Genomic DNA, 23,913 nt, shown 5'->3' with positions numbered 1-23,913 from the left:
ATTCCTGACACTTCCAGGAACTGAATGAAGTCTTTTCACAAATACAAACCAGAACAAGTCTTTATTGTAGTTTCCTCCAACCGTTCTCGCTGGGTTTTTTTCCCTTGCGACAGGTAGTATATGGACATATAATAGAGATCCATGTACTGCTACTTGTGTCTGATTTCTCTCTCATATAAAATGCAGACATTTTCCTATTTGGATTGACAAGAGGAATTAGATTTGTCCTCCCCATTTCTATGGTTCTAGTCCCGATATCTATCTGTCTCTATTTTCCTAAATAAAAACCATCTTGTTGTACTTCCTTTCTTTCTGTGTCTGCTCTCAAAATCCTATTTTGAACAAACTGTTACGGAGCAGGATAGTGGAAGTCCTATGCTATGAAACACCACATGAGAAAATTCCCTTAAACTTAATTCAGAGCACCAAATCAAGGATACTTAATATTATATTAGTAGCTAGCTTTAAAGTAGGCTAAAAAGATATTAGGTAAACAGACAGAAAATCGGTTCACTCACAGCTATATTCAACATAGTGGTGCAATAGAAGCTCTCCCTCTGGAAATTCTTAAAACATGAATTGCCAGAATCTGGGAGAGTAAGGCTAGAAAAAGATGGGTTTGGATATGTCAGATTTCTTTGAATCTTTCCCTGAATGTCTCCAGTAGTCTCTGTAAAGACACAGGATACTGGGCTAAGTAAATCTTTGCTTTTGACTAGTTTGGGAGTTCTAAAGAAAAGCAGTATGACCTTCATTAAAGAAATTCAGCTCTTTATCTGCACAGATTTCAAAAAACACTTTTCAAACAAAGTACTGAGATACTTGATAGCCCAATTTTAGTTATCATAACATCTTCATGAACTCTCAGAAGCAAAGGAATTAAACAAAAAGGAAAGAAATGGTCAGTTTTGTAAGAAATGATGGCTCATTGACAGCAGAGATCAGAGGTGGTTCTTCTCCCTCTCATCTCGCTTTCCTTGTATTCTCCTATTGCCCACCTCATGCTGATTTGTCAGATCGTAAGTTGATTAAATTCTCTGTATCTAGATTGTTCTTTCCCTGTTTAATTGAGTGAATTAAAGTCAAGAGAGAGTCCAGGGCATGCACAGAGAGAGGAGGGGCAAAACAGCTGTGAGCAGGACCTATTTTGGTGAAAGAGTTTTGTTCAGTCAGTTCTGCTGCTCATGGAACTGCAGCCTTATTACAGTGCAGTGTCCTCTCTCATGGAAAACACCCTTCACTACTCCCTGTCACTTGGAAAACTCGCTATCACTGTAGTTTCCTGCACACAGCCCACAGGTCCGATAACCCACACTGTTCTAAAAGTACCGTTCCAAGAAAATATTCAGAAAACTGCATCGGCACTTCGAACTAGCTCTTACTCCACATCCGGTTACAATGCAGTAAGCAATAGCACACGATAAACCTCTGTGGTTTCAAAGAAGACATAATCAAAATTGGAATCACATCTCACAAATTTGCCCCTTCCAAGGAAAATTCGACAGAAAACGAGATAATGAAAAATATCAATGGATGCTTAAATCATAACAAATCATCCTTCCAGCAAATATTTTAAAGACTATTAAAACTGTCAGGCTAAAGTCTTCATCCCTCATGTTTACTCACATAAGCAAGAAACAACATCTTCTTTCCTTCCAGTTTATTACCTATGTACCTGCATACCAGAGTGCAGAGATGTACAAAGCAAGGAATGCTAAGATATGCTACAGTGACTACGACCTCTGAAAGGACTGCAGTGACTTTTGATGTTGCCAAAAATAACCAAACCAATACTCCTTCTGCTCTTGCAGTACACATTGCAGAAGGAAGGTAGTACTATGGAAATTGGTCATGGTTTCACAGATTCTCAGGTAGAGCCTGATTCATATCCATGTAAATTAGCAACACCACAATTTAAAACTAGTGGAACTTTACCACTAATAATAATAATAGCAGACGTCATTGAAATCTTTCTTCTCCCTTGCAACTGGAATTATTGAAGTACTGAATATTAAGTTGAATTTGAAGAAAATGTTGAGGTAGCAATGAAAAGTAAAGGATAAAATGAGAAGTAAAAATAGATTGGAAGACTTTTAGAAAGGAAAGTAAAACTAGCATCATATTAGGAGGAAAAAAATCTTGTCAAAATATTTTTCCCTGTTAGAGTTTTTACATTAATATTCATAACATACCTGTTACCTGTTTCTTCAACTTTTCAATTTCTTCTTTCAAACTTTTAATTTCTAAATCTTTGCTTGCTGTTATTGGGCCATCCACTGTTGAATACTGCAGAGCCTGGACTGTCTGGGTGGACTCTAGAAAAAGGTGGAAGAGAGAGGGACATATTATACATCTGACATCTGAGGAGGTCAAAAAGATATTACTGATAAATTAAGACATGCCAAAAGACTCTCCACCGAGCATTCTACACAATTTATAATTTCCAACTACTAAGTGCTAATTTTTCAGTAATTGTCAGCTGCACAAACTAAGTTCTTACAGGTTTTAAGAATGAAATCTTTATGCCATAGTAAGCAAGGCACAGCGCAAACAAAGGTAGCATGTTACAAGAAGTTGTATACATGGGATATTTCAGGCATAAAGAGCAACAGAAGTTTAACTTGTCAACGGAAATAATGAAGACAACTCTTTTCTGCTAGAAAGCATTCTAGGATGTATATTTATTTTTCCCACAGTATAAAGCATACCTTACAAAGCTGCAAGCTAATCAAAGTCAAAAAAGTGATTGAATGATTTTATTTTTTTTTTTAAATGACTATACCTTGCAGTTTTCTACTAAGTTCAAGCTTTTCCTGTTCCAGACGTCTTATTCTCCTCTCATAAGCTTCTGTTGCTAAACTATCCTCCAAAGTTCTTTGAATGTTGGCATCAAGATCCATGGAGGGTGGTCCAGCTGTCAGTCTTAGACAGCTGCGGTCTGAAAGCACACTGGGGGGAAAAATTAAACAGTATTGGATTTTACAACAGGCTGTTTTTACAATTATTTTTTAAAAAAATATATCAACCAATAAATACTTGTTTAAATTGTAAATTATTATGTAATGTATTATACAGTCAAATAATATCTTGTTAGTCTGTGCTTATTAAAAACTGAATTCATTTTTACCTAGCATGACTGATCTCCTCAATGCATTTTTTGTTACATAAAAGTGAATGAACCCCTGATAAAAAATGATCATTATGTACAGTCTATGTTAGCCAGATAGCAAAAAGTAATAATCTAAATAGTTCGTAAGATTACATTAATAGTTTATTTTAAAATAATTAATCAAGTTTCCCAAATACTTTAAAGACAACAATCACAACAAATGGTGTGAAATTATCATATGACAACTAGGGCATGTACATATCAGAAATGCTGTGGCCCTGATTCTGTGGATACTCACATACACATACTACTACTTATGCAAATAATCCTTTTGAAGTCTGCAGGACACGTCACATAACCAGCATTAAGCACATGTGTCTGCAGAAACATAGGCCTGATTTTTCAATAGTAAACATTATTTATTTATTTATTTTCCTAAATGATCAAGAAGCGTACATGGACTTCCTGGTTACTATTTAATTTAGCAGTGGAGATGAACATAACAAATACCACATTAATACCAAGTATCAATAAAATAATTTTTAGAAATTTTCCATCCAGACTTACATGAATGTCAAAGGACTAGAAATAAAACAATTTTTAAAGTCTAAAAAGCTAAGTTCTCTCTGGGTCCACACATCTGGTCTTAACTTTGTCATATGCAGTTAATTTCATACACTGTCTGAAGATCACCTTTCTCAATAAAACTCCTCTGAATACAGGCGTTGATCTTTAAATTCATGCAAATTTTACCTGCAGAGAGCTCACTCTTTTGGACAGACAGCATTTTAGATTATGATCTCGTAATTTGCTCAATAAACCACACTCTTCGGTATCTATTTGCAGTTGGTTTCAGAGACAGAAATTTAAGGTATTATGTAACTACCCTACAGACACTTCTGGAGCTCTTAACTTACCAGCTACTTGTATAGGTGAAACCCACAAATGGTAAATGATGGCCAGAAAATGCAGTGTGTGATGGTGGAGGCATTGTTTCCTAGAAAAATAATAGGATAGTTGAGTAAGTAATATCCTACTGGAGTTCAAAGAAAAATATTTTCAAGTTTAACCATATGTGAAATGTTAGTGATAATATCATATTAACTATATTCACAGTTATCCTTATTTATAGACCAAGTATGAAAAAGCTTGACCTAAATCTATTTATAATAGTATGCAATATACAAAAATAGAGCATGCTGGCATCAAAAGGTTTTCCTAATTAAACAAGCTATTGTTGGAGAAAAGCAGAATATGACACATATTAAAAGCCAATTTATTCCTTCTTTTTTCCAAGGAGCTCTTAATACAAAGAGTATCACCTTTTATTCCCTCCTCTTTGCTATTTAGTCAGCAAGGCTTCCTGCCTGTAGCTTTACCAGCCCCACTTCTGAGCGGGTTATCTCTATTTGGAGAGAACAATAGTCAGACAGGTACTAGGAAGAAGTAATACAACAGAGTTTTCTAATCCCATTAGTACTTTGACCATTTCTTCCTTCATTGCTCCTTTTTCCTGCCAGACAAAGAACTACGAACCAAGACAAATCTTTGAGCTTCTCCTCAGGCTAAAATAACCCTGTTGCTATATTATTCGAACCATTGTAAGTTCTAATATTCTTAAATATCCTCTTAAAATTTTCCTGTTTAACCCCAAGACGCAAGGTTTATGTCGCTATACTAGAGACGGTCTTAACGCTGATCGAAAGAAACTCCCTAAGAATATTATCTCACCGAAAGAGCCAAGAGGTTCTAAATTTTAAGAAAGGTAACGTAATGATTTTTTTCCAAACAAAAAACCACCAATGACATGGTTAGACTGTGTAAGTACATCAAGTCTACATTGTTGGGCATTTTGGAAACTAAGGACAAGACCAAATTACAAAGCCTTAACTTTCCACTAATTGATAATAAAAATACCATCATTACACACTATGATTAGAAGTAGTAAAATTCTTTACTTCTCCTTTATATTTTACTTTCATATTTCACAGCTTTGAGTTTCAAAACCATCTTTATGAACAACTTTAAAAAAGACTAAATGCGCAATTGTGTGATTTTAACAGCCCATACGACAGCTTTCAGTTATCACACAGGTAACCGAACGTTGGTTCTAAAATATAGTATCTATTGATAATGATGTAAGATTCCGTAAAAGAATTTGTTTCATTGCTGATTCTTTGGCAGAGACCAAAATACTTATTTCCTGCTACTTGTGTGAATTCAACTGTATTATCATACTGACAAAATTATAAATGAATCTATGTTTATCATGCCCATCAGTAAGGATATTAAACCAAACAGTTAAAAGCTAAAAATCTGCAGAACTTAGGCTGCCTAACAACTCTGTTTTGCCCTTTGTGTTTATGTGTACTTTTAACATACTGTTTGAATTTCATTATTATGTATATAATTTTTCCATGGGTCCACAGTCTCATTCTAGGTTCAGGCAGAACAGTTAACAATCAAGGCCCTTCAACATTGCCTTTTAACTTCAGCTCTGGGCTTTCCTCATTTGCTGCATGCCATTCAAACCTTGCAAAGAACTTAGGAAAAAAAAAAAAAAGTCTTATGGGTTTATCTGTGGTCCTGATTTCTGTAATAGTAACGCAAGTATGTGAACTTCCCTCACAAGATGTGTATGGAAGATGGCAGGGAAAACACCTCCAAGTTACATATAAGAATTTGAGGGGAAGCAATGTTAAATACAATGTCCACTAGTTCAAGCAAAAATGTAAAATATCCTCAGTCATGCAATGCCTCAGACCAGGTTTTTTTCAGAGATGCTAGGTGCGAAAAGAAATGGTAAAAATATAACTTTAAATTAAACAAAACAAAAAAAATACCTTCACGTGTTTCAAATGAGGAAACTGAAAATGAAGCTCCAGAAACTAGTGCTCATCTTGCACAGTTCAATGGTATTGCTTTTCACCCCCCAAAGTCTAAAGCAAATTTCGAACCGGACTCTGTATTCACGTCTGAGTCCAGTAACTCACCACAGGAACATTCTTTCTTCACCTGCAGCACCCTGCTTCTTTACAATGGGAAAAAGTTCATACCGCACAGTCACCTTTTGAGTGCCTCAGCTGGGAGATTAGGCTCTAAAAAGGAAGACCCCTGGACTGGCCAACGTTAGAATGTGTGAATAACCTCCAAAAGGTATCTCAGCTTCGCAAACATGGCTTCACAAAGGTTTGCTACACACAGTATCCATTCCTGCCACCCAACCCTGATAGCTGTCCCTGGACAAAGTAATGCGCAAACAGATATCTGAAGACTGTATTAAAAAGTTCTAAGATAAAAACACTTTAGTTGTGAAGGGAAATGGGCAATACCAGATGCAAGTGAGGAAAAACTGAGGAAAAAATGAAAACAAAATTTTTTTTCATAGTTGCCCTATGCAGCTAGACTGATTTGCTTAATTTGCCTACATGAAAGGACTCTGAGACCTAATGCTCCATACCATGTAGGTCTACCACTGGATTTTATCTAGTCAAAGCGTTTTCCATGTTTTACTGTGCAGTTGGAGGAAAGGGAATATAAATAGTCATCATCCTGCCTATATCAATTCATGTTGCCTATTGCTTATCCGCAGGTCCAGGAAGCCCAGTGGACCTGAGATGCAAATGCAGTTCAGAAAACAAAAGCAAAAAGGGTGAAAATGCTTAGCCTCTGATGCTAAGACCTCTATCACCTGTCAAAGCTCCTGTTCAAAAAAGCACAGAAACACTACGGTTGGTAAAAACCAATAGTTGCAAAGCTTTTTAAGCAAAGGCAAAATAATTTCTTTCTCACTAAGATTGTTCCTGAAGAAATGGCTGTAACATTTCTCCTAAATTTCCCAAAACTCAAGTCAGAAAACAAGTTGGAAAAATTATAGTGGGAATGAACTGAATGGAATCTGACAGAGATATGAATAATTACAGCACTACAATTAAATGCATTACACAGACTTAGTACAGGTCTCAACAATGCTCTGCTAGAAATACTGTGTCTTGCAGACTATCTACATGTAAATACATTATTCTTTATAGGACATGGACACTAAGAACTTGTTACTGCAAATACCAGATGTACGTGCTAGTTAAATACATGTAAAGTTACAATGAATTTACAAAATTGAACTGAAGGTGTCCTTACACATGTGTTTGGAGGATCAGCCTCTGAACTATGAATGTATTCCCCCCACAGTTCTTCAAAGCAGCACTTATTTGTTGTTTATGCAGAACACAGTGAACATGCTGAAATAAACTACTGTTTACATATATCTTGTTATAAAGTATACTACAAAAGCTGATTTGTCAAAATGTTAATTCTATACTTACAGAATTTTTTAAGCAATCATCATCCACGTCAAAGTTTGATGTATCAGTGGGGCTGCTGACTTCTGGGATGTAAGGTGCCTCACAGTTTCTAATGTTGTCCCAGTCAATCCCAGCAAAAAATGGATGGTTCTTAAAGTCTTCTATCCCATTTTGTCCAAGTCGATGCTCTCTGCTACAAATGAGCCTTCGGATGAGGTCCTTTGCACTTTCAGAAACATCTGTCACTTGAGCAGGAAACTGAAACCTTTCCTTAAAGGTTAAAATAAGAGAAAATAGTTTATTACCAAGAAAGAGTTGGAAAAAATCACCCTTCTTAGTGAAAATCATTATGTAGAAAAAGAAATGCGCAAGTACTCCACTACTTAAATATATGCTGTAAGGTTTCTAGGAAAGAGACTTCTCCAAAGGATAGAAACTATTGAATTTTTTTTTTGTCTCCTAGCTTGTCTTCTTTATTTAAATTTCTCTTACACTGTTGAATTCTACAGCTACCTCCATGTGGAAGAACATTTAAGAATCTTCTACATAAGGCAATCAATGGATCCACCAGAAGAAAGTAACACAAAAGGAGCGATGTAATGTAGCCAAGATTTACTGCATAGAGTGAACTAACAGCCATGTTTCCAAATCCAGATTTTTAGTTTTGGACTGCTTTATCCTAAAGTAAAGCCATCTGCAATCCATAACCATGAACTTACCATATGGAAACATATTTTTTGTTCTACATCTATGAACATTAACATAATTAGTACATGAAAACTCATTTTTAACTAAGCCTTCAAGTTACCCTATTACTTATTAAAAATTAACTTAGAGAGAGACAGAAAGTGCACTAACTTTGTGGTTCATTATTTTCCCATAGGTCTCCACCAAGGACTCAGCATAAAAGGGCGTTTCTCCATAAAGCATTTCATACATGCAAACGCCTAGGGACCACCAGTCACACTCGGGCCCATACTTCCCTTTTCCATCTTCCATGGCCTGCAAGATTTCTGGAGAGATGTAGTCTGGCGTTCCAACTGCCACTGAAGATTGGACCTGCAGAAGTTACATTTCCAGGACTAAAATAAATTTCTATTGTTACAGATACTGTTGTTTCTGGCACTGTGTATGTATATATAAATTTAGCCTAGTGTTCTAGTTATAACAATAACAACTAAACACAAACAAAGGCTTCTAAATTCATAAAGAAATACTTAAGCATCCAAGGCACTGCATTAATAGTCATCCCAATAATATACTTCTGCTAAACTCTTACAAATATTTAATAAGAGAGAAAGAACAAACCTCTCAATTCTTAGGTTTAGAGCTGTTAAGTAATTATAGATTAGGTAATCACACTTATTAACTCAAATACTTGTAATAGTCTGGGACATGATTAACATACTGGAATTACATTCTAGTCACACCTACTATATACTGTGCAAGTTTAAATACACTACAATTAGTACATCATTTTATTTCAGTATCTCATCCTGCTTATGCTAAAGCTTACATTTTCAATAAAGATTAAGGTTCAGAGCTCAAAACTGAAAAATTCATAGCTCATGAACAAACACCTACTCAGTACTGGCAGCGCAGTTTCTCTTTATTTAGTCATGAGTTGACTATATGAATCTAAAAAGCTTTTAATATACAGTAAATCCAAGCATTGTGCATTCATATTTTGAACCAAGGTTAGTTACATACAAATACCGTCATAATTACATTTCGTTTAACACAAGGCACCTTTTCTCTTTATTAGCACAAATTTTAGTGGCTAGCAAAGGACTAAAGAAAAGGTGTTTAGGAATATATAATTCCTTGTAATTTACCGTTCCATCTTCCATCAGTTTCAGACAAGAACCAAAATCTGCTAATCGAATGTGTCCATTCATATCCATCAAGATGTTGTCTGGTTTAATATCCCTGCAATCAAAACACATTTCAGAATTAGTAAAAAAATGTATTGCATAACATAGTCCAAGCATTAACTCTGCAATGCTCTTATCATTCAAAACCAGCAACAGATCAGTAGATGGAACACAATCACTCATCAGATGGTGCAATTTGCACTAGAGACATTTCATGACAGGGGCTGTAGATAAAACCATGTAATGCCTGTTAATTCCAGTAAGAATTGTGTGGCCAAATTCCCCTCATCTCTCACAGGTAGACTGGAGAAACTTACTTTCTCTGAACATTTGTACGTAAAAATTTTAAATAATCTGAAGAATTTTAGTGAAGTACTCTCAAGTGAAAGACACATGCTTATACTGGAGCTGGAAAACAATCTCTAAGTTTTACTACAGAATAAGGTCAATGAAACCCTAAAATAATTAACACATTTTTAAATTTAGTGTCTTTCATCAACATTATCTTTCATGTACATCTCAGCTCAGTACGTACTTCTGTCGTACTTCTGCTGAAATGAGCAACAAAGCCATTGTACAGACTACTGCAGCTCTGCTTGGCCAAATTCTGCAGCTGTCTCATTCAAGTCATGAGAGACATGGAAAAACCTTTCTAAGCAGGCAACATAATAAATACTCCTTATTTTGCAGATTCGATTCTTTTTTTTTTTGTCCCATGTTTTACAGGTAACCAAGTATACTGAAACACAGATAAAGTGATGGCCCCAGTATGCAGCTGACTAGGACGAAAGTATCTGTGCTTTCTACGTTACCAGAGGGACAACTATTGTTCAACTTGCAAACTAGCTTAAAATGTTGCAATTCCTTTTCATTAAACTACAGTTATTAGAAATAGTTAATAAGCTACATTTTGTAAATATATGACATTATTACATTCTTACTCTATCCTTATCTATTATACTCAAAAGGCAAATTACAACCAATAAAGTACTACAAATGCTTTCTCTGCAGACAGTGATTTATAGGACATAAGAATAAATCCCCTAAAAAAACCCAAAAGACAAATGAAGCCCTGACTTTGCTTCATTCCCCTACCAATTTATAAATGAATGTCATCAATTGCTTTGCAGACAAATTTCAAAATATTCACAAGCTAAGATACTCACATTCCACATGAGCACAAGGTTTTGTTGTTTGTTTGTTTGGGTTGGGTTTTGAGGTTTTTTTGGTTGGTGGTTTGTTTTGTTAATAAAAACTGAGTCATAAACAAAGTTCACTGAGGATTTATAATGGCAAAAAAATTAGAACCACACCTTGAACAAGCAATGGCATGAAGGTGTCGCACTGTTACACACTAAGTGACAAATAATATGGTAACAGTACATTGTTTTGAAGGAAGTACTTTCTGAATTTGTGTTATCCAGAGACAAGCAGCCAGTGGCCCACGCTGAAAACAAATTTTAGCTACCACCCAAATATGCAGAAACATTTACAAAGTAAAAAGCAAACACTACATAAGAAATCATACTTTTGCATCTCGCAACTGAGCATAAAGACAATTCTTTACAAAGTAAATCATAAAAATTGACAGAGTCCATTCTCTAAATAACATTCTTCACTTGGTTTTTGCTGACACTGAATATGCCAAAGAATTGCAACCTCCAGATTGAGCTAGTTTTATTTATTTTACATTCACCCACCAAAAACATTCCTTAAACATGTTTCTAAATAAAAACAAACACATGCTATTGAGACCTCTGGAATTATAGCTTCAGTTTAAAACACTCTGCAAAAACATGCACCTAAAATAAAGTTCCTCTTGGAAGCTGGACCTAGTTCAAGCTAAACAAAAACATGAGTCACCCTGGAGGCTCCATTTATCCATGTTCTATCTTCTAATATATTCCCAAGAGAAATAATAACAATAATGATAATCATCATCATCGTACCAACCTCCCCCATTCGGTCTCACAAAACAGCAGAAAACATGAAAAATCTCACTCTGTTGTCAACACCATGCAAAAACAAACATGCAAACAACATTGAAAGCACTCAGAGGAACAAGTATTTCTTGCAAAGTGAAGTTCGCAGGGCTCAGTAATAACTTCGTAAGAACAAATTTTATAGTTAAGGAAAAAAAGAGACCACCTTAACGCATACAAATTCTTTTCAGCTCTTGTAGCAGGAGGTATATGTTATGAACAACTGTTCTGAATTCAACTGAACTATGTTAATAAAAGACAGTTTGAAAGACAAGAATTGCTGGCACCTGCAGAGCAGAGTAGGCTATAAGCAAAGGGAAAGCTAAGAAAATTATGAGCCCCAGAGGGGAACAAGGAAGGGGAGTAATTACTGCCAGTGTAACTGAAGAATTCATAGGTGGTGATTATGGGGAAAAATAATATGTTATAAACCCTGCATCCCTACTGATCGTGCACAGTTGTTAGATTCCATTAGAATTACGAGTTTTGTTCCAGGTTTTTGTTCTGAATGACGTTTAGTGACTCTCCTTTAGTGATCAGAACTGATTCGTCTCCTGCTTTAAACAGAGCATGGTCCTCCCTTTTCACACCCACTCCACCTTCCCCAGCTTATCCCACTTTCTTCACTATATGAACTGGCTCCCTCTTCCCACACTTCCACCTCAGCTGCAGTTTTATTCCTATCATTCCCTGCCTCCTAGACTCATCTCAAAAGCTGAGATGTCCAGTCCTCCAGAGCCTATTGGACCCAGATCTCCTCTCCTTTTATCTCCTTTCACTCTCAGCTTCTCCACTCCTAAGTCCTAGTCTCCCTGCATGTACACATGTAACTCATCTTTTTTTCTCCCATCTCAGTTCTCAGCAGTCACTATTTCTCCACAGTCACTTCCCAGATTCCCTTCCCATTCCCACCTGGCTTCCTATTCCTCTAGTCCTTACTATACTCTTTCCTTATGTCCAGTTTTTGTTCTGTTGCACAGGAATCTTCTTTGGCACCAAAAGGAAAAGCACTACTAGCAACAAAGAGTCTCCACACTGTCTCTCGTGTCTATTTACCAGCATCTCCCAAAATCACAGGGCAAGTCCCTTCATTCTTACAGCTCTGAAACAGTGCAAACCTACAGCAGAAGAAAACTGAAAAGCATTTAGGGAACAAACTCTGCTTACGGTTGTTTGAAACTCATAACAACTGGCATATTGAGGGGAAAATTATAACCTGAAAATATCTACATGGTGGGCAGAAGAATGAAAATACACCCATGACTCAAGGAAGATTCTCTCTCCTAGATTTCAATGGTGTCACCATATCCCAGAGCAGAAGAATTTCTCACAGGGCTTGCAAGAATTACTTTATTCATTTAAAATCCATATAGGAAAAGCAATGCATGTTTCTTGATCTTGTTCCTGGGAATAGATGATAATTACTGCTTCAGGCAGATACTAAGGAAGGAAAATTCCAGATCAAGCAGCTAAAAATCTGGCAAAACTAATGAGTAAATACTGAAAGTTACATGGTTTAGTGAATAGACCATTGGGCTGAATCTCTGTAGATAAGAGTTACTAGGTGATTGTGGGTAAACCATTTCAACACCACTCACCGATAACACTGGTGCTCAGTCAAGCAACTAATGTCACCTGGCTAGAAGGTTAAGAAGCACTAATACCCTAATAACCCTGTAGTTAGTTCACTATAATAAAAGAAAAAGGTCTGCTCACTTGAAATATGAAATAATAACTCAGTTTCAAGAAGTATAAGCATTGGGAAGCCATTTTATGAACCAGATTTATAGTGGGAACAAGCATTGAATTGGAGGAATTGCTCTGAGCCCACTGTGCCCTCTGGAGACCCTGAGTTCTACCAAGTCCCAGACAGTTCAGCCCTACTCGTAGAGCAGCTTCTGGGGAAAGCCCAATGGGTACAGGTTGCCAGAATTAGAACTGGGACAAATCAAGCTAGTACAAGTTCTTTAAATGTGCTCTGCAGTCAATGAAGGGGACATGGGTATTCAGCATACCCAAAGAAATACAAACCTTCCTCATATCAACTTTTTTGTAGCATTGCCACCTGAAGATGTGAACTGAGCAAAGTCTGCTGTTCTTTTTTTTTTGAATGGGTGATACAGCAGCAACAAAGCAGCTAGGAGTCTGGACCAAAAAAAATCATGTATGACCATTTAAACCATGACTCCAACACAGGAGTGACTTCTATTTTTCCGAGTTGCATTGGTCTTGACCATAGGAGAAAATCAGGACTGCACAGCAGCTTGCAAAAAGTAATGTTTGTATCTGTTTTGCAGACTTTTGTTATTTGCTTCTGCTCATCTGGAGATTGCAATAAGAACAAACAGTTTGTGTGATACTGGAAACTTCACTTGCACAGAAAATGACTGTGGAGGCTTATAAAAAATTTGAACAATCTTTAATGAATCATTTTTCATAATGCTTCTTGGTTTAATTTGGGGAGCTGTTCTTCAGTTTGGCATGTTTACCCAGATGACTTCACTAACCTCTCTTTAAAACAGTTTACTTTATTAAGCCATAATTAAACCCTAAACGTTTTACATACTAACTGTGTTAATATAAACAACATTCTGAAATAGGACTACAGCAGATATCTGGATTATTGCCATTCATTTTGATTTCTCTGTTAATGAGCCAGAGTAGAATTTCATTTGTTCAGTAAGACTCAAGAAAAAGTATTCCCTCTGAGACATGCTAAATCCATAGTACATTCCAGCTGTAAAACAAACTAAAAAGAATTTTTAACACATGTGAATGTATTTTTTTTCCTGGATTCATTTCTGATACTAAATGGAACTTCATGAATCGTGACATCTTGCCTATTGAAATTTGGACTAGACAACCTCCTTAAGTTCCTTCCAACTTGAATTATCTGATCATCTTATGGTTTCAAAGTATACGTGTTCCTGAGGTTCATCTATGTCATTCTTTGAATCACTGAATCAATGTTATTCAGTTATTTGCAAGACCACTTGGAGTTCCTCAGGTGTACAGCACAGGAAGCAGCAGACTCCAGAAGAATCTTAAGTTAATTTTGTTTCATGGGTAGCCTCATGGAGGCAGGGGATCAGACAAACAGAAAGGAAGACACATCAAAAACAGGGTGACATTTAATACAAGAACTGTAACAGACTAATTAAGCAGCAGTCGTTTCAGACACTACCAAAGATTATGCCAATGGACCAACTCACAGGCCCACATCTTTAAGTTAATGTGCTAAAAACCCTACTGGCATTAAAGAGTTTGTGACCAGTAGGGATCTCTCTTCTTGGTAACTGTACAGTTATGACGCAGAATGTGCTCGCTTTGGTTATTCATTTGTATTGCATTTATTCTTTTTTTCAAAACAAAAAAGATCAGGCAGAAATTGAGGAAAAGGTGATTCCTTCTCTGTAACTAACATCAACAAAAGGTGGCCAGATGGTGCAATGAGGCACCTCTCAATATGTCCAATATGTCCTCTTTGGAATAAACATTTCAGATATTAATGGACTGTCCTCACGTACACAGCTGAGTTCTTACAAAAGCAGTAGAACTGAAATGACAATAAACAGGCTTATGCGGTTCTAAATTCAACAACTGCAATGTGAGCTGAGCCTGAAGAAAGAAACAGACCTATCTGAAATCAAAGGAGCAATTTAATAGCTGAGCTAGTAGTTTATTTCAGCCCACTGGATAAGAAAGTGATAATTTGGAGAATAAATTTTTATTTCTAATGTTAAGATTAGAAAAGCATAGAAATTAATTAATTTTCCTAAAGAGGTCACATGCCCCAATACATGCTGCCCATGAATAGTAAAGAACAAAGTGAATAGCTCACATTAAGTTATTTTTCTGTGAAATCTTCACATGAATAGTATTTCTTTTAATGCTACCAATGCAAATTAAAATACCAGCAGATAAGAAAAATAAATTAGTTTCAGGTGTAACTGCTGGCACAAACTGATCCAGACAACTTATTACTAATTGAGGATTTCACAGCACGTCACTTTCTCATTATACATGCAAGAGCATTCCCCAAAAGTATAAATCAAAAGGTTAAAAGCAGACATCAATGGTATAATTATCCACTCTTTCAGCAAGAAATGTTATCCTTTGCCAAGTTACCTACTTTAAAAAACATAACCAAGATCTTACTGCCAGAACGCCTGGACTTTTTATCCAAAATTCCTTCAGAACACAGGATTATCCTTAGTCAGGACAGAAGTCTGGCATATTGTTTCTTTCCCTCCCTTCTGTTGTTTCAGGAAGACATCTTCCACACTCCTCTCCTCCTCACACAGAAATGCTACATCCATGATAAAAAAAGACGACATTTGGTTTTGGCAGCACTCCAATGAAAGGACAAAATTTGGTGCCTGTGAAGTCTTTATTAATGTATTCACTGATGCCATACTCACAGCCCCCTTTAGATATGAAGAGCGAAACAGCTGGTGAACTTCCATGAAGAATGCTAGTCAGTTGATGCATTTTTTTCACAGTCAAACCTACAGTCATTGATGTCCAGGAGCTTATTTCTATTTTCCATTACAGTGTACTGGGTTATATCAAAGTCAAAGTTGCCATATTCTGCCAACTACAGTTTATCTGAATTCTAGTGAGCAAAACTAGAAATACACTCCATCTGGCAGAAAGACCGATGTGCACTGAGCCAAATTAGATTTGGACAGTCGGCAGTTATTCTTTAGTAATCCCAATAAGATAGGCTGCACAAGATAGCAGCATGAGAAAACTGGAATATGTTGTACCTCATTAACTATGCCTCTTATCAAGACTCTACTGTGCCTTTTCCTAAACAGACACTCCTCCACTTTTGGGTGGAATCCAAAACCTGCATATTTCAATTGAATTCAAAATCATTTAAATAACTTTGATCACAACCTTATTATTTACATAGCACCCAAACAGTTGCATCATGTTTGTATATTAAACAAAATCTGCTTCATACAAAGATGACAAACTAAAGCTTGCAACTGAAAAAGATGCCTTTTTCAACCGAAAGGCCTTGCATATAGCCTTGAAGTCAATAGGAACAGTCAAAGACCAAACACTTTAGAATCTAAGCCCTAATAAGAAAAGCAACTACATGGAAAAATAAATGCTATAAAGAACGTTGTTTTAAAATTACAATGAAGAGGTTCAACTTTTTTTTTTTTTTCTTAAACAGTATCTTAATACTGTAAAACTCCCTTGTTTTCTCATTAACTCTTGAAAATAAACCATTACATATGTGTTGTTCCAGGAACACCCAGTAATTCACCTCTACTAAAAGAATCTCGCTACTCTCAGCAGCAGGAGATTAATCTAAATCTCATTAAAGTCAGTGGACAGACTCCCATCAATTACTAGGAAACATCAACGAAATCAAGACAATAAAGGTTCTAGATCTGGGATATAGTCATTATTTATTGATTAATGTGTGCAATTTTATACTTACACTGTTACACATCCTAACCAAGTTTTATTCTTAGTAATATTACAAAACTAAACAAAAGACAATACAGAAATCAAGATTTCATGTACCAGATGCAGTACATGTTCTATACCACGTACAGAATCAGGTATTGAATCCAAACTTACTTAGTTTCAGACTATACGTTCTGCCAAAGTGTACTTTTTTAATATCCCCAATCGAGATTGAGGGAAATAACTTCTGTGTCCACTAAAAATAAGGTAATTACATTCCTCTCTTACTACAAAGAACTGGCACCACAGACTTCAAGTATACAATGCAAAAAAGACTAAGGCAAATTGTTATTCACATTGAGTGCGGGCAACACAAGTAGTAATGAATTTAAATCCCAATGAAAGATACTTACATGAGACATTAGAAAACACTTTCATAATAATGACAGTAGGACACTGGAACAAATTGCTTAAGAAAATTTCACCATCTCCATCGCTGTATTTTTGTTTTTTAAGAACCGGTTAGACAAACATCTGTCAAGAGTGGTTTAGCTATAGTTTGATTTTGCCTTGCAGCAGAAGAAAAGTATTAGCTGACCTCTCCAAGTCCTCTCCCAGTCCTTTTCTCTACAGTCTTTAATTTCTGCCACTCAGACAAGTATTCTGTACACAACACAGTATTTACCTTATGGTATCCAACGTTCTTTATGAATTTCAAATGCTAATAAAGGAAATAATAACAAACAACAAGGAATGAGTACATCAGCCAATACATATATATCTTGAGTTTGTTCAGGCACTGATGTTCATTCCTGAACACTTGAATTGAGTGCAGTTACTGGCTTATAAATATATGCTCTATCACATCATATTAAAATGTCCTAGAATTAATTTATCTTAGAAAAATGTCTCCCTGTGGCCTTTGTACATATGTATTTGCTTTCAGATAATGGATCTCTCAAATATGATAACAGTTCTAAAACAAGGATAATTATTTTTAAAAGTTGCTTATATCCAATTTTTTTTCCTTCTTTTAAAAAAATAAGTATAAAAGGTGATTTAAAAAATCCTTTGGGGTGAGTGCTTGGCAGCTACATACTCCCTGCAGCTATTGTCTTTCATCCAAAATGCCAATCAACTGACAGAACCAGATACCTATGGAGAAAAACCTCACATCCAGGCTATGCCCCTCATGCAGTATTTTGAAGATACGTCAGGGCAGACACACCCATGATGTCTAAGGATTGTTTCTATTGTCTTGTGAGTTTTACAGAGTAAAACCAGGAACACACTGTGCCATTTTACAACCGCTTTAAATTTAGTACCTTACAATGCTGATTTACAGATGTAATTTTAAACACCTATGAAATAAAAGAGCTGTAGACATTATCAGAAAAACAATTCCTTGCAGCATTCAATCATGTACCTAATGGAAAGTCTGATATTCAGTGCATCCTGAAACTGGTAAAAATTCAAATTAAAAAAAAAAAGGAAGTTATTTGAAATAGTCTGACTACCAAACATTGGAACAGTTAAAAAAACCAACCAAACAAAAAAACCCCCAAATTAACTGGTCTATTACAGTAGACCAAGAATATAGAAACTTGTAACTTTCCTCAGGGTTGTCTTGTACCCGAGTTATTCATATTAGATCAAAAGACTTGTAACGACTCAAACATAAAATTGGGCACACATAAAGAACTGAACATTTGAATGTTTAATAATGCATTGATCTTGAACAGAACAGTATTCTTGAGTAAAAATTCATGCATAAAAACATGAGAGCCTCACACTGTATTTCTGTTCAGGTAATTTTAATAATTTCAAATAGCTATTTATGATGGTCTTTCAGGATGCAAAATATTTGAGGCACAAGCATAAAAGTTTTGAAAGATGTGCAAATAGAAGATGGAAGAAATAAAACAGGAATGTTTTTTATTTTTTTTAGAAACAAAGGCCAATTTGAAAAATAAGTATCTGGTTTGAGAAGTCCAAACATCAGCACAGGAAATTAGTAAAAATTGCTACTAAGTAAATGCAACTTGTAAGACTCAAGGAGACAATGCTCAGGAAATGATATAAATATTCTTACATGAAACAAGACAAGTCATAACATAACTACAGAACAATACTCTAAAGCTCTGGAGCTACTATGCCATTCATTGATCAAAGTCAATCCAGAATTATGGTTAATTTGAAAGGACTACTCAAAATCCAACTGGACACGGCACTTGGCAATCTGCCTTCATTGACCCTGCTCTGAGCAGGAGGGCTGGACTAGTTGATCTCAAGAGGTCCCTTCCAACCTCAACCATCCTGTGGTTCTGAATTTATGATGAAAGTTGCTTGTTCAATTTTATTTCAATAACAACATTCTGGTTATATTGTATCAAAGCTCCCCAAATCTAATTCTGAAATGCAGTAACACCAAGGTACTAGATATTCAGTCGTAGCAGCATATATACTTCTGAGTTCTTGTGGCTCAAGACAGAATGTGTCTTTAGCCTTAGTATTAATACTGTGCCTATTTTTGCACTGGAAATTGCAGTTCATAAAACAAAAATTGGCAAACACTCACTCTCTCTCAAATCTACAACTATATGACAGGTAAAACGACAAAATTGTCTTGATCATATCTTGACATTTAGTAGCAGTCAGGCTTACAAAATTTGTTAAAATGAAAAACTCCCTTTTCCTGCTCTGAAGTCTGACAAACAGAAAGTCCCTATTTATTCCAAAATGCTCAGCAATCAAGGCTAGTTTTTGACATTGCTGACACTGTGAAGGTAATAAATGCTGGCAAGATTGGCCTCAAGCCATTAGGTAACACTGCATGAGTAACCATCCACATGACTGCTCCTTCATACAGGTTTTCTCTGCATAAGAAGTCCTGGCTATCAGAGAAGACTCATCTCCTTGTAAGAACAGCTTCAGCACCCAAGTCTGCAGCTACAGCAAGGCACAGCATACAAGTCTCCTCCTCGTGTCTCACAAGTATGGTAACCACCTGTGCCACAGTTCTGTTGCCACAAAGCAGAGTCTGTCTTTCGCATACCAATTTCAAGAAGAGTTTACACTTGCTGATAGATAATGTTAAAGGATCAGTTAGCTGGTTTATTCTATTGAAATATAATTTCATCATATGGTTTGCCTCTCACATCAGGAGCCCCAACTATGGTCACTGTTTCCCCTAATGTCTCTTGCTTTTCTTAACTGAGGACACTATCCTCATCCTGACTCCTCAGTTAACCATATCAAAATTCACTGTACAACAATTTTGAACTTAACAAGTAAATGAAGACAAGAATATTTTTTTTCTCTTTTCTTTTTCAAACAAACAGCAGGCAAGGCAAGGTTTATAGGAAGGCTTTTAGGTGGTAAAATATATATGGAATTTGCTGAAGATGCAAACTAGGCACTATTCTGGCCTTGACTACTTATCTGAACCTCATATTCCAGTGCATGGATTACTTTCCTCACTATGTTTTCCTTAGCTAAATTGTTTGTAAATTTGCAGTAACTATATGCATGGGTTTTTATTATTATGCAAGAATATTCTCATGAATACACAGGCACTACAACAGAGTACATCAATATATGCAAAAGAAAAGGATTTACGTCAGGACAGCTTGCTTATTGATGGCTCTTCAGAACCCAACTACTTGCAGGCAGTAGGGTTCAAAACAGGTGTTTAAATTATACCTTCATGTGACTAATTAACGGTGCCTACACTGAAAATATAACAATAACTTGCAATGAGGTGACCTCTGGGAAAAAAAAGCAATGGCAGGGAGTGGATTGCTCACCTAGCAAGCAGCCTACACCAGAGGGGCCCTGAAGAAAAAAAGAAGTTGAAAATGGGCTGTGAACCAGAAGTTTTGCCACAGTGGGCTATGCACTGTTTGTGAAGGAAGAGTTGGGAACCTTTAATTTACACAGAATTTAGAAAACAAAACAAAAAAACTGCTTTAATTTCTCTACCTCTGTCTGGTGTTCTTCTAGTTTTCTAATAAACTACAAATACATGCAGAGGAGGACCTGGTTGAGAGTGCTCACTATTTTCGCCTCTCTAACCTGCCCAGCTGTCACAATGCTTTTTTTGGATCTGATCATTCTGCTTATAGCTTCACATTCCTCAACAGAAACTCCACACCAACAACATTCATCAGAGAAAACAGCCATTTGAGTGAACACTTGAGAGAACAACGGCCTTCAAGTTCAAGCCCAAAGTTGTACGAATATCGAGAAATAACACCACGTATGTGGCAGACAAATAACTATCATAGAAGTGTATTCAAATATCTTGAACATACTTTGCTCTTTTTTGTGGCAGTCTATTAGATAATACTTTAAAATACTTACTAAAAACCAAACTAATTTAAGCTGATGGTGGTAGAAACAAGTTTCATTGACGAGTCAACTTTAAATATTAGGTTTATTCACTTAACTGTTCAACGTAATTACAATGGAAAACCAAGGAGTTTGTTTGAACTCTCTGAACTCCAGCTGACAGAGCTGTTTCTGGGTTGCTGAACTGTACGCTTTTGTATCATTCTATGCTTTTCCTCCAAAAGAGAGGAATAAAAATATTATCATGACAATTTAAAAACCAATAAAAGATGACTGTATATTTGCCATGTTTTGCCATGTCAACTTTACTGGAATTCCATTTTGGCTTCTAAGAACTTAAGTAAACAGATTAAGAACTCCACAACCGCTACCCTGCAGCATATTCTAAAGCTTAAAAAATTAAAGTCTGCTAAGTAAGGCTAATTCATGTCAAAGCTTTTAGATTTCTAATAGTATCATGAGTTACTAGAGGGTAAAACAGTAGAAAGAGTAAGCTCCTTAAGAATGTTATGTCCATCTGTGAGTGCCATCTGTCAAAGAAATCCTAAAAGAAGAGGCTAACGAGGAATCCAGACTATGCCCAGCTGATGTACTGTAAATTACTTCCTACACTAGAAAACCTTAACACATATTTCTAGGCAGATAAATGTTTTCTTTCCTTCTGATTCTCATTTTAGATATGCAGTCTCTGCTCTCTGCATTTCAGTACAACCACACAGAGTCTCTGAAACAGCTGATTGCATTGAATAATTCTGAGAGTAAACTAGACAACATAAACCGAGGACTTGGTTTGGACAATGACAGTCAAAAAAACATTCTTCATATTCCTTTTTTTAAAATGCAGTGATGATACTAAGAAAGCAACTAACAGAAGAATGTTTACTCAGAAGCTGTCTGGACAATTTAACAAGCTTTAATATATATTCTTATATATGTGTCTGTATGTGTATCTGTATAAGACAGACGTATGTGTTTTTTAATTATCAGGGATAGTTACAAGTGCCCTGAGCTGAAGCAAGGAGTTAGGTTGCAAATCACTAGAAAATTTCTGGGACTAATCAAGAAACAAACTAACCTGCTGGGTCCATACTGCATCCCATGGCAACTCTTTCCTAGTCCTTTTCTATCTTCCTCCAGGAATAAATACACAGATATAAATACACCAAGAATTACGGGAGGTAAGGGAAAGGGAGGTCTGTACAGAAATGAGTTCTGAGATCACTAGATGCTTTTCATTTTGCCAAAGGAAGGATATACAGTCTTAATATGAGTTTATGAGTTTGATCTTTTCCCTTTCCCATCCATGTACTTGATCAGCAACAAAAAACACCATGAAGCTATAAAAATATGTTGGGGGGGGCGGGGGGGGGAAACACAACACCCACAGAAGAACATAGAACATACTTTAAAGACATGTAAAATATAAAGGAATAGAGAGCACATTACAAAAATTTAAATAAATTGTTTCCTGTTCCTGAGTTATGTGGGAAACGGAACAAAGATAAGATGCAAAATTGCAAAGTAAACCCTGAAGGCTAAAGAAAACAGTTTACAGTAAGAGAAAAACCAATGGCATCCCAAAAGAACAAATATATACATCAAATACTTGCCATAGCTCTTGCAATATATGAAGAAGCACTGTTATATACTATATGTTTTACTGTTCTTCCCCCAGGCTAGGATGGCTTTTGATTTCATGTATTTATTGAAAGATTGCCCAGTAGGAAGAAGAACGTTTCTGAAAAAAACACTACTATACAGCCATTTTAATGTGCTGCACAGATCCTTTGCTTTCTTCCTCCTTCATCCAATAAAAGTTTACTCAGCAGTTACACAGATACTTGTGATTCCTCTTTTTTTAATGGAAGTCAGTGTTAAAAAAAATGGGGAGGAAGCTACTAAAAAACAACAGACAAAAGCATGGTTTTTCCAAATATATCTTCCACTTAACTGTGCCCTAAATTAACAGTATATAGGTTAAAAGCCACTGAGTAAGTAAAAAGTAGAACAGCAGAGAGCAAAGAACCTACTACTCCTGAAATAATAAAACTAAATTTAGGATAATCTGTCTTGCCCCCCTCCACCGTCCCCAGCTTGATCATGTTCATTACTGTATTGCAAATATGGCATTATATTTATTACCTTTTGGTTATTTGTAAAAAATAAAATGCACTAATGAATAACGGTGTTGAAGTTGTCAACAAGTTGTTAAAATAGAGCAGAAGATACTGCCATTAAACACAAGAAATGCAGTGACTGACTTTTAGGTACAGAGAAAAAGAGGGTAAGAGCACGTGTGAAAGCACATTTGTGTATGTGCGCAAGGAAAGGAAGAAAAATCGTATTTCACTGGAAATTTACATTATTTCATGTTATTATTCATTCTATGTCAACCACATGAATAGCTGCTAGTTCAACCTGACCGATGTTGATATAGGCTGAATCAAAGCCTTGCTGCAGGCAGCAAGAAAAAGAATGAGTGCCTTACAGGAGCATACACTTGCAAGGTTTTATACTGAAAAGAAGGCAGCAGCAGAGGACTGTATTGTTTCCTACGTGCTATTCCATAGTCTGATGAGGATCCATATCATGACTCTCTCATGAAATGCTCAACCAAGTCCTCTACAGGGAGAACAGCACACAGAGTGGAAGAACCCACCAGTGGAAGCAGCTGAAGAGGGACAGAAATGGCTCCGAATCCACGAGGCAAACACAAATGGAGAAACATACAAATCCTCCCACCTCTGTCATGATGTAATTTTTTTTCTTGACTGTATCACTCAGGACTCCAAAATAATTTTTTTAAAGGGTGAAAAGTAAACATCTTGCCTAGTTGCTCAGCTTCAGAGAAATTGCTGAAAGACCTCACG

General features: G+C 36.2%; 1 protein-coding gene across 1 annotated transcript in view; it reads right to left on the bottom strand.

Annotated features, from left to right (window-relative positions):
* Nucleotides 1-23,913, bottom strand: part of CDC42BPA (CDC42 binding protein kinase alpha (DMPK-like)) — a 117,531-nt gene that overhangs the window by 67,982 nt on the left and 25,636 nt on the right. Inside the window, exons 4-9 of the mRNA XM_009708185.1 lie at nucleotides 9,246-9,339; nucleotides 8,269-8,469; nucleotides 7,432-7,680; nucleotides 4,027-4,106; nucleotides 2,783-2,949; nucleotides 2,193-2,315 (exon numbers count right to left, since the gene is read on the bottom strand). Coding sequence (XP_009706487.1) covers nucleotides 2,193-2,315; nucleotides 2,783-2,949; nucleotides 4,027-4,106; nucleotides 7,432-7,680; nucleotides 8,269-8,469; nucleotides 9,246-9,339 — 914 coding nt within the window. The remainder of the gene's footprint in view (nucleotides 1-2,192; nucleotides 2,316-2,782; nucleotides 2,950-4,026; nucleotides 4,107-7,431; nucleotides 7,681-8,268; nucleotides 8,470-9,245; nucleotides 9,340-23,913) is intronic.

Source organism: Cariama cristata, unplaced genomic scaffold (assembly GCF_000690535.1).
Source record: "Cariama cristata isolate BGI_N322 unplaced genomic scaffold, ASM69053v1 scaffold539, whole genome shotgun sequence".
Classification (NCBI taxonomy): domain Eukaryota; kingdom Metazoa; phylum Chordata; class Aves; order Cariamiformes; family Cariamidae; genus Cariama; species Cariama cristata.
This window is presented reverse-complemented; position numbering and strand designations above follow the sequence as displayed.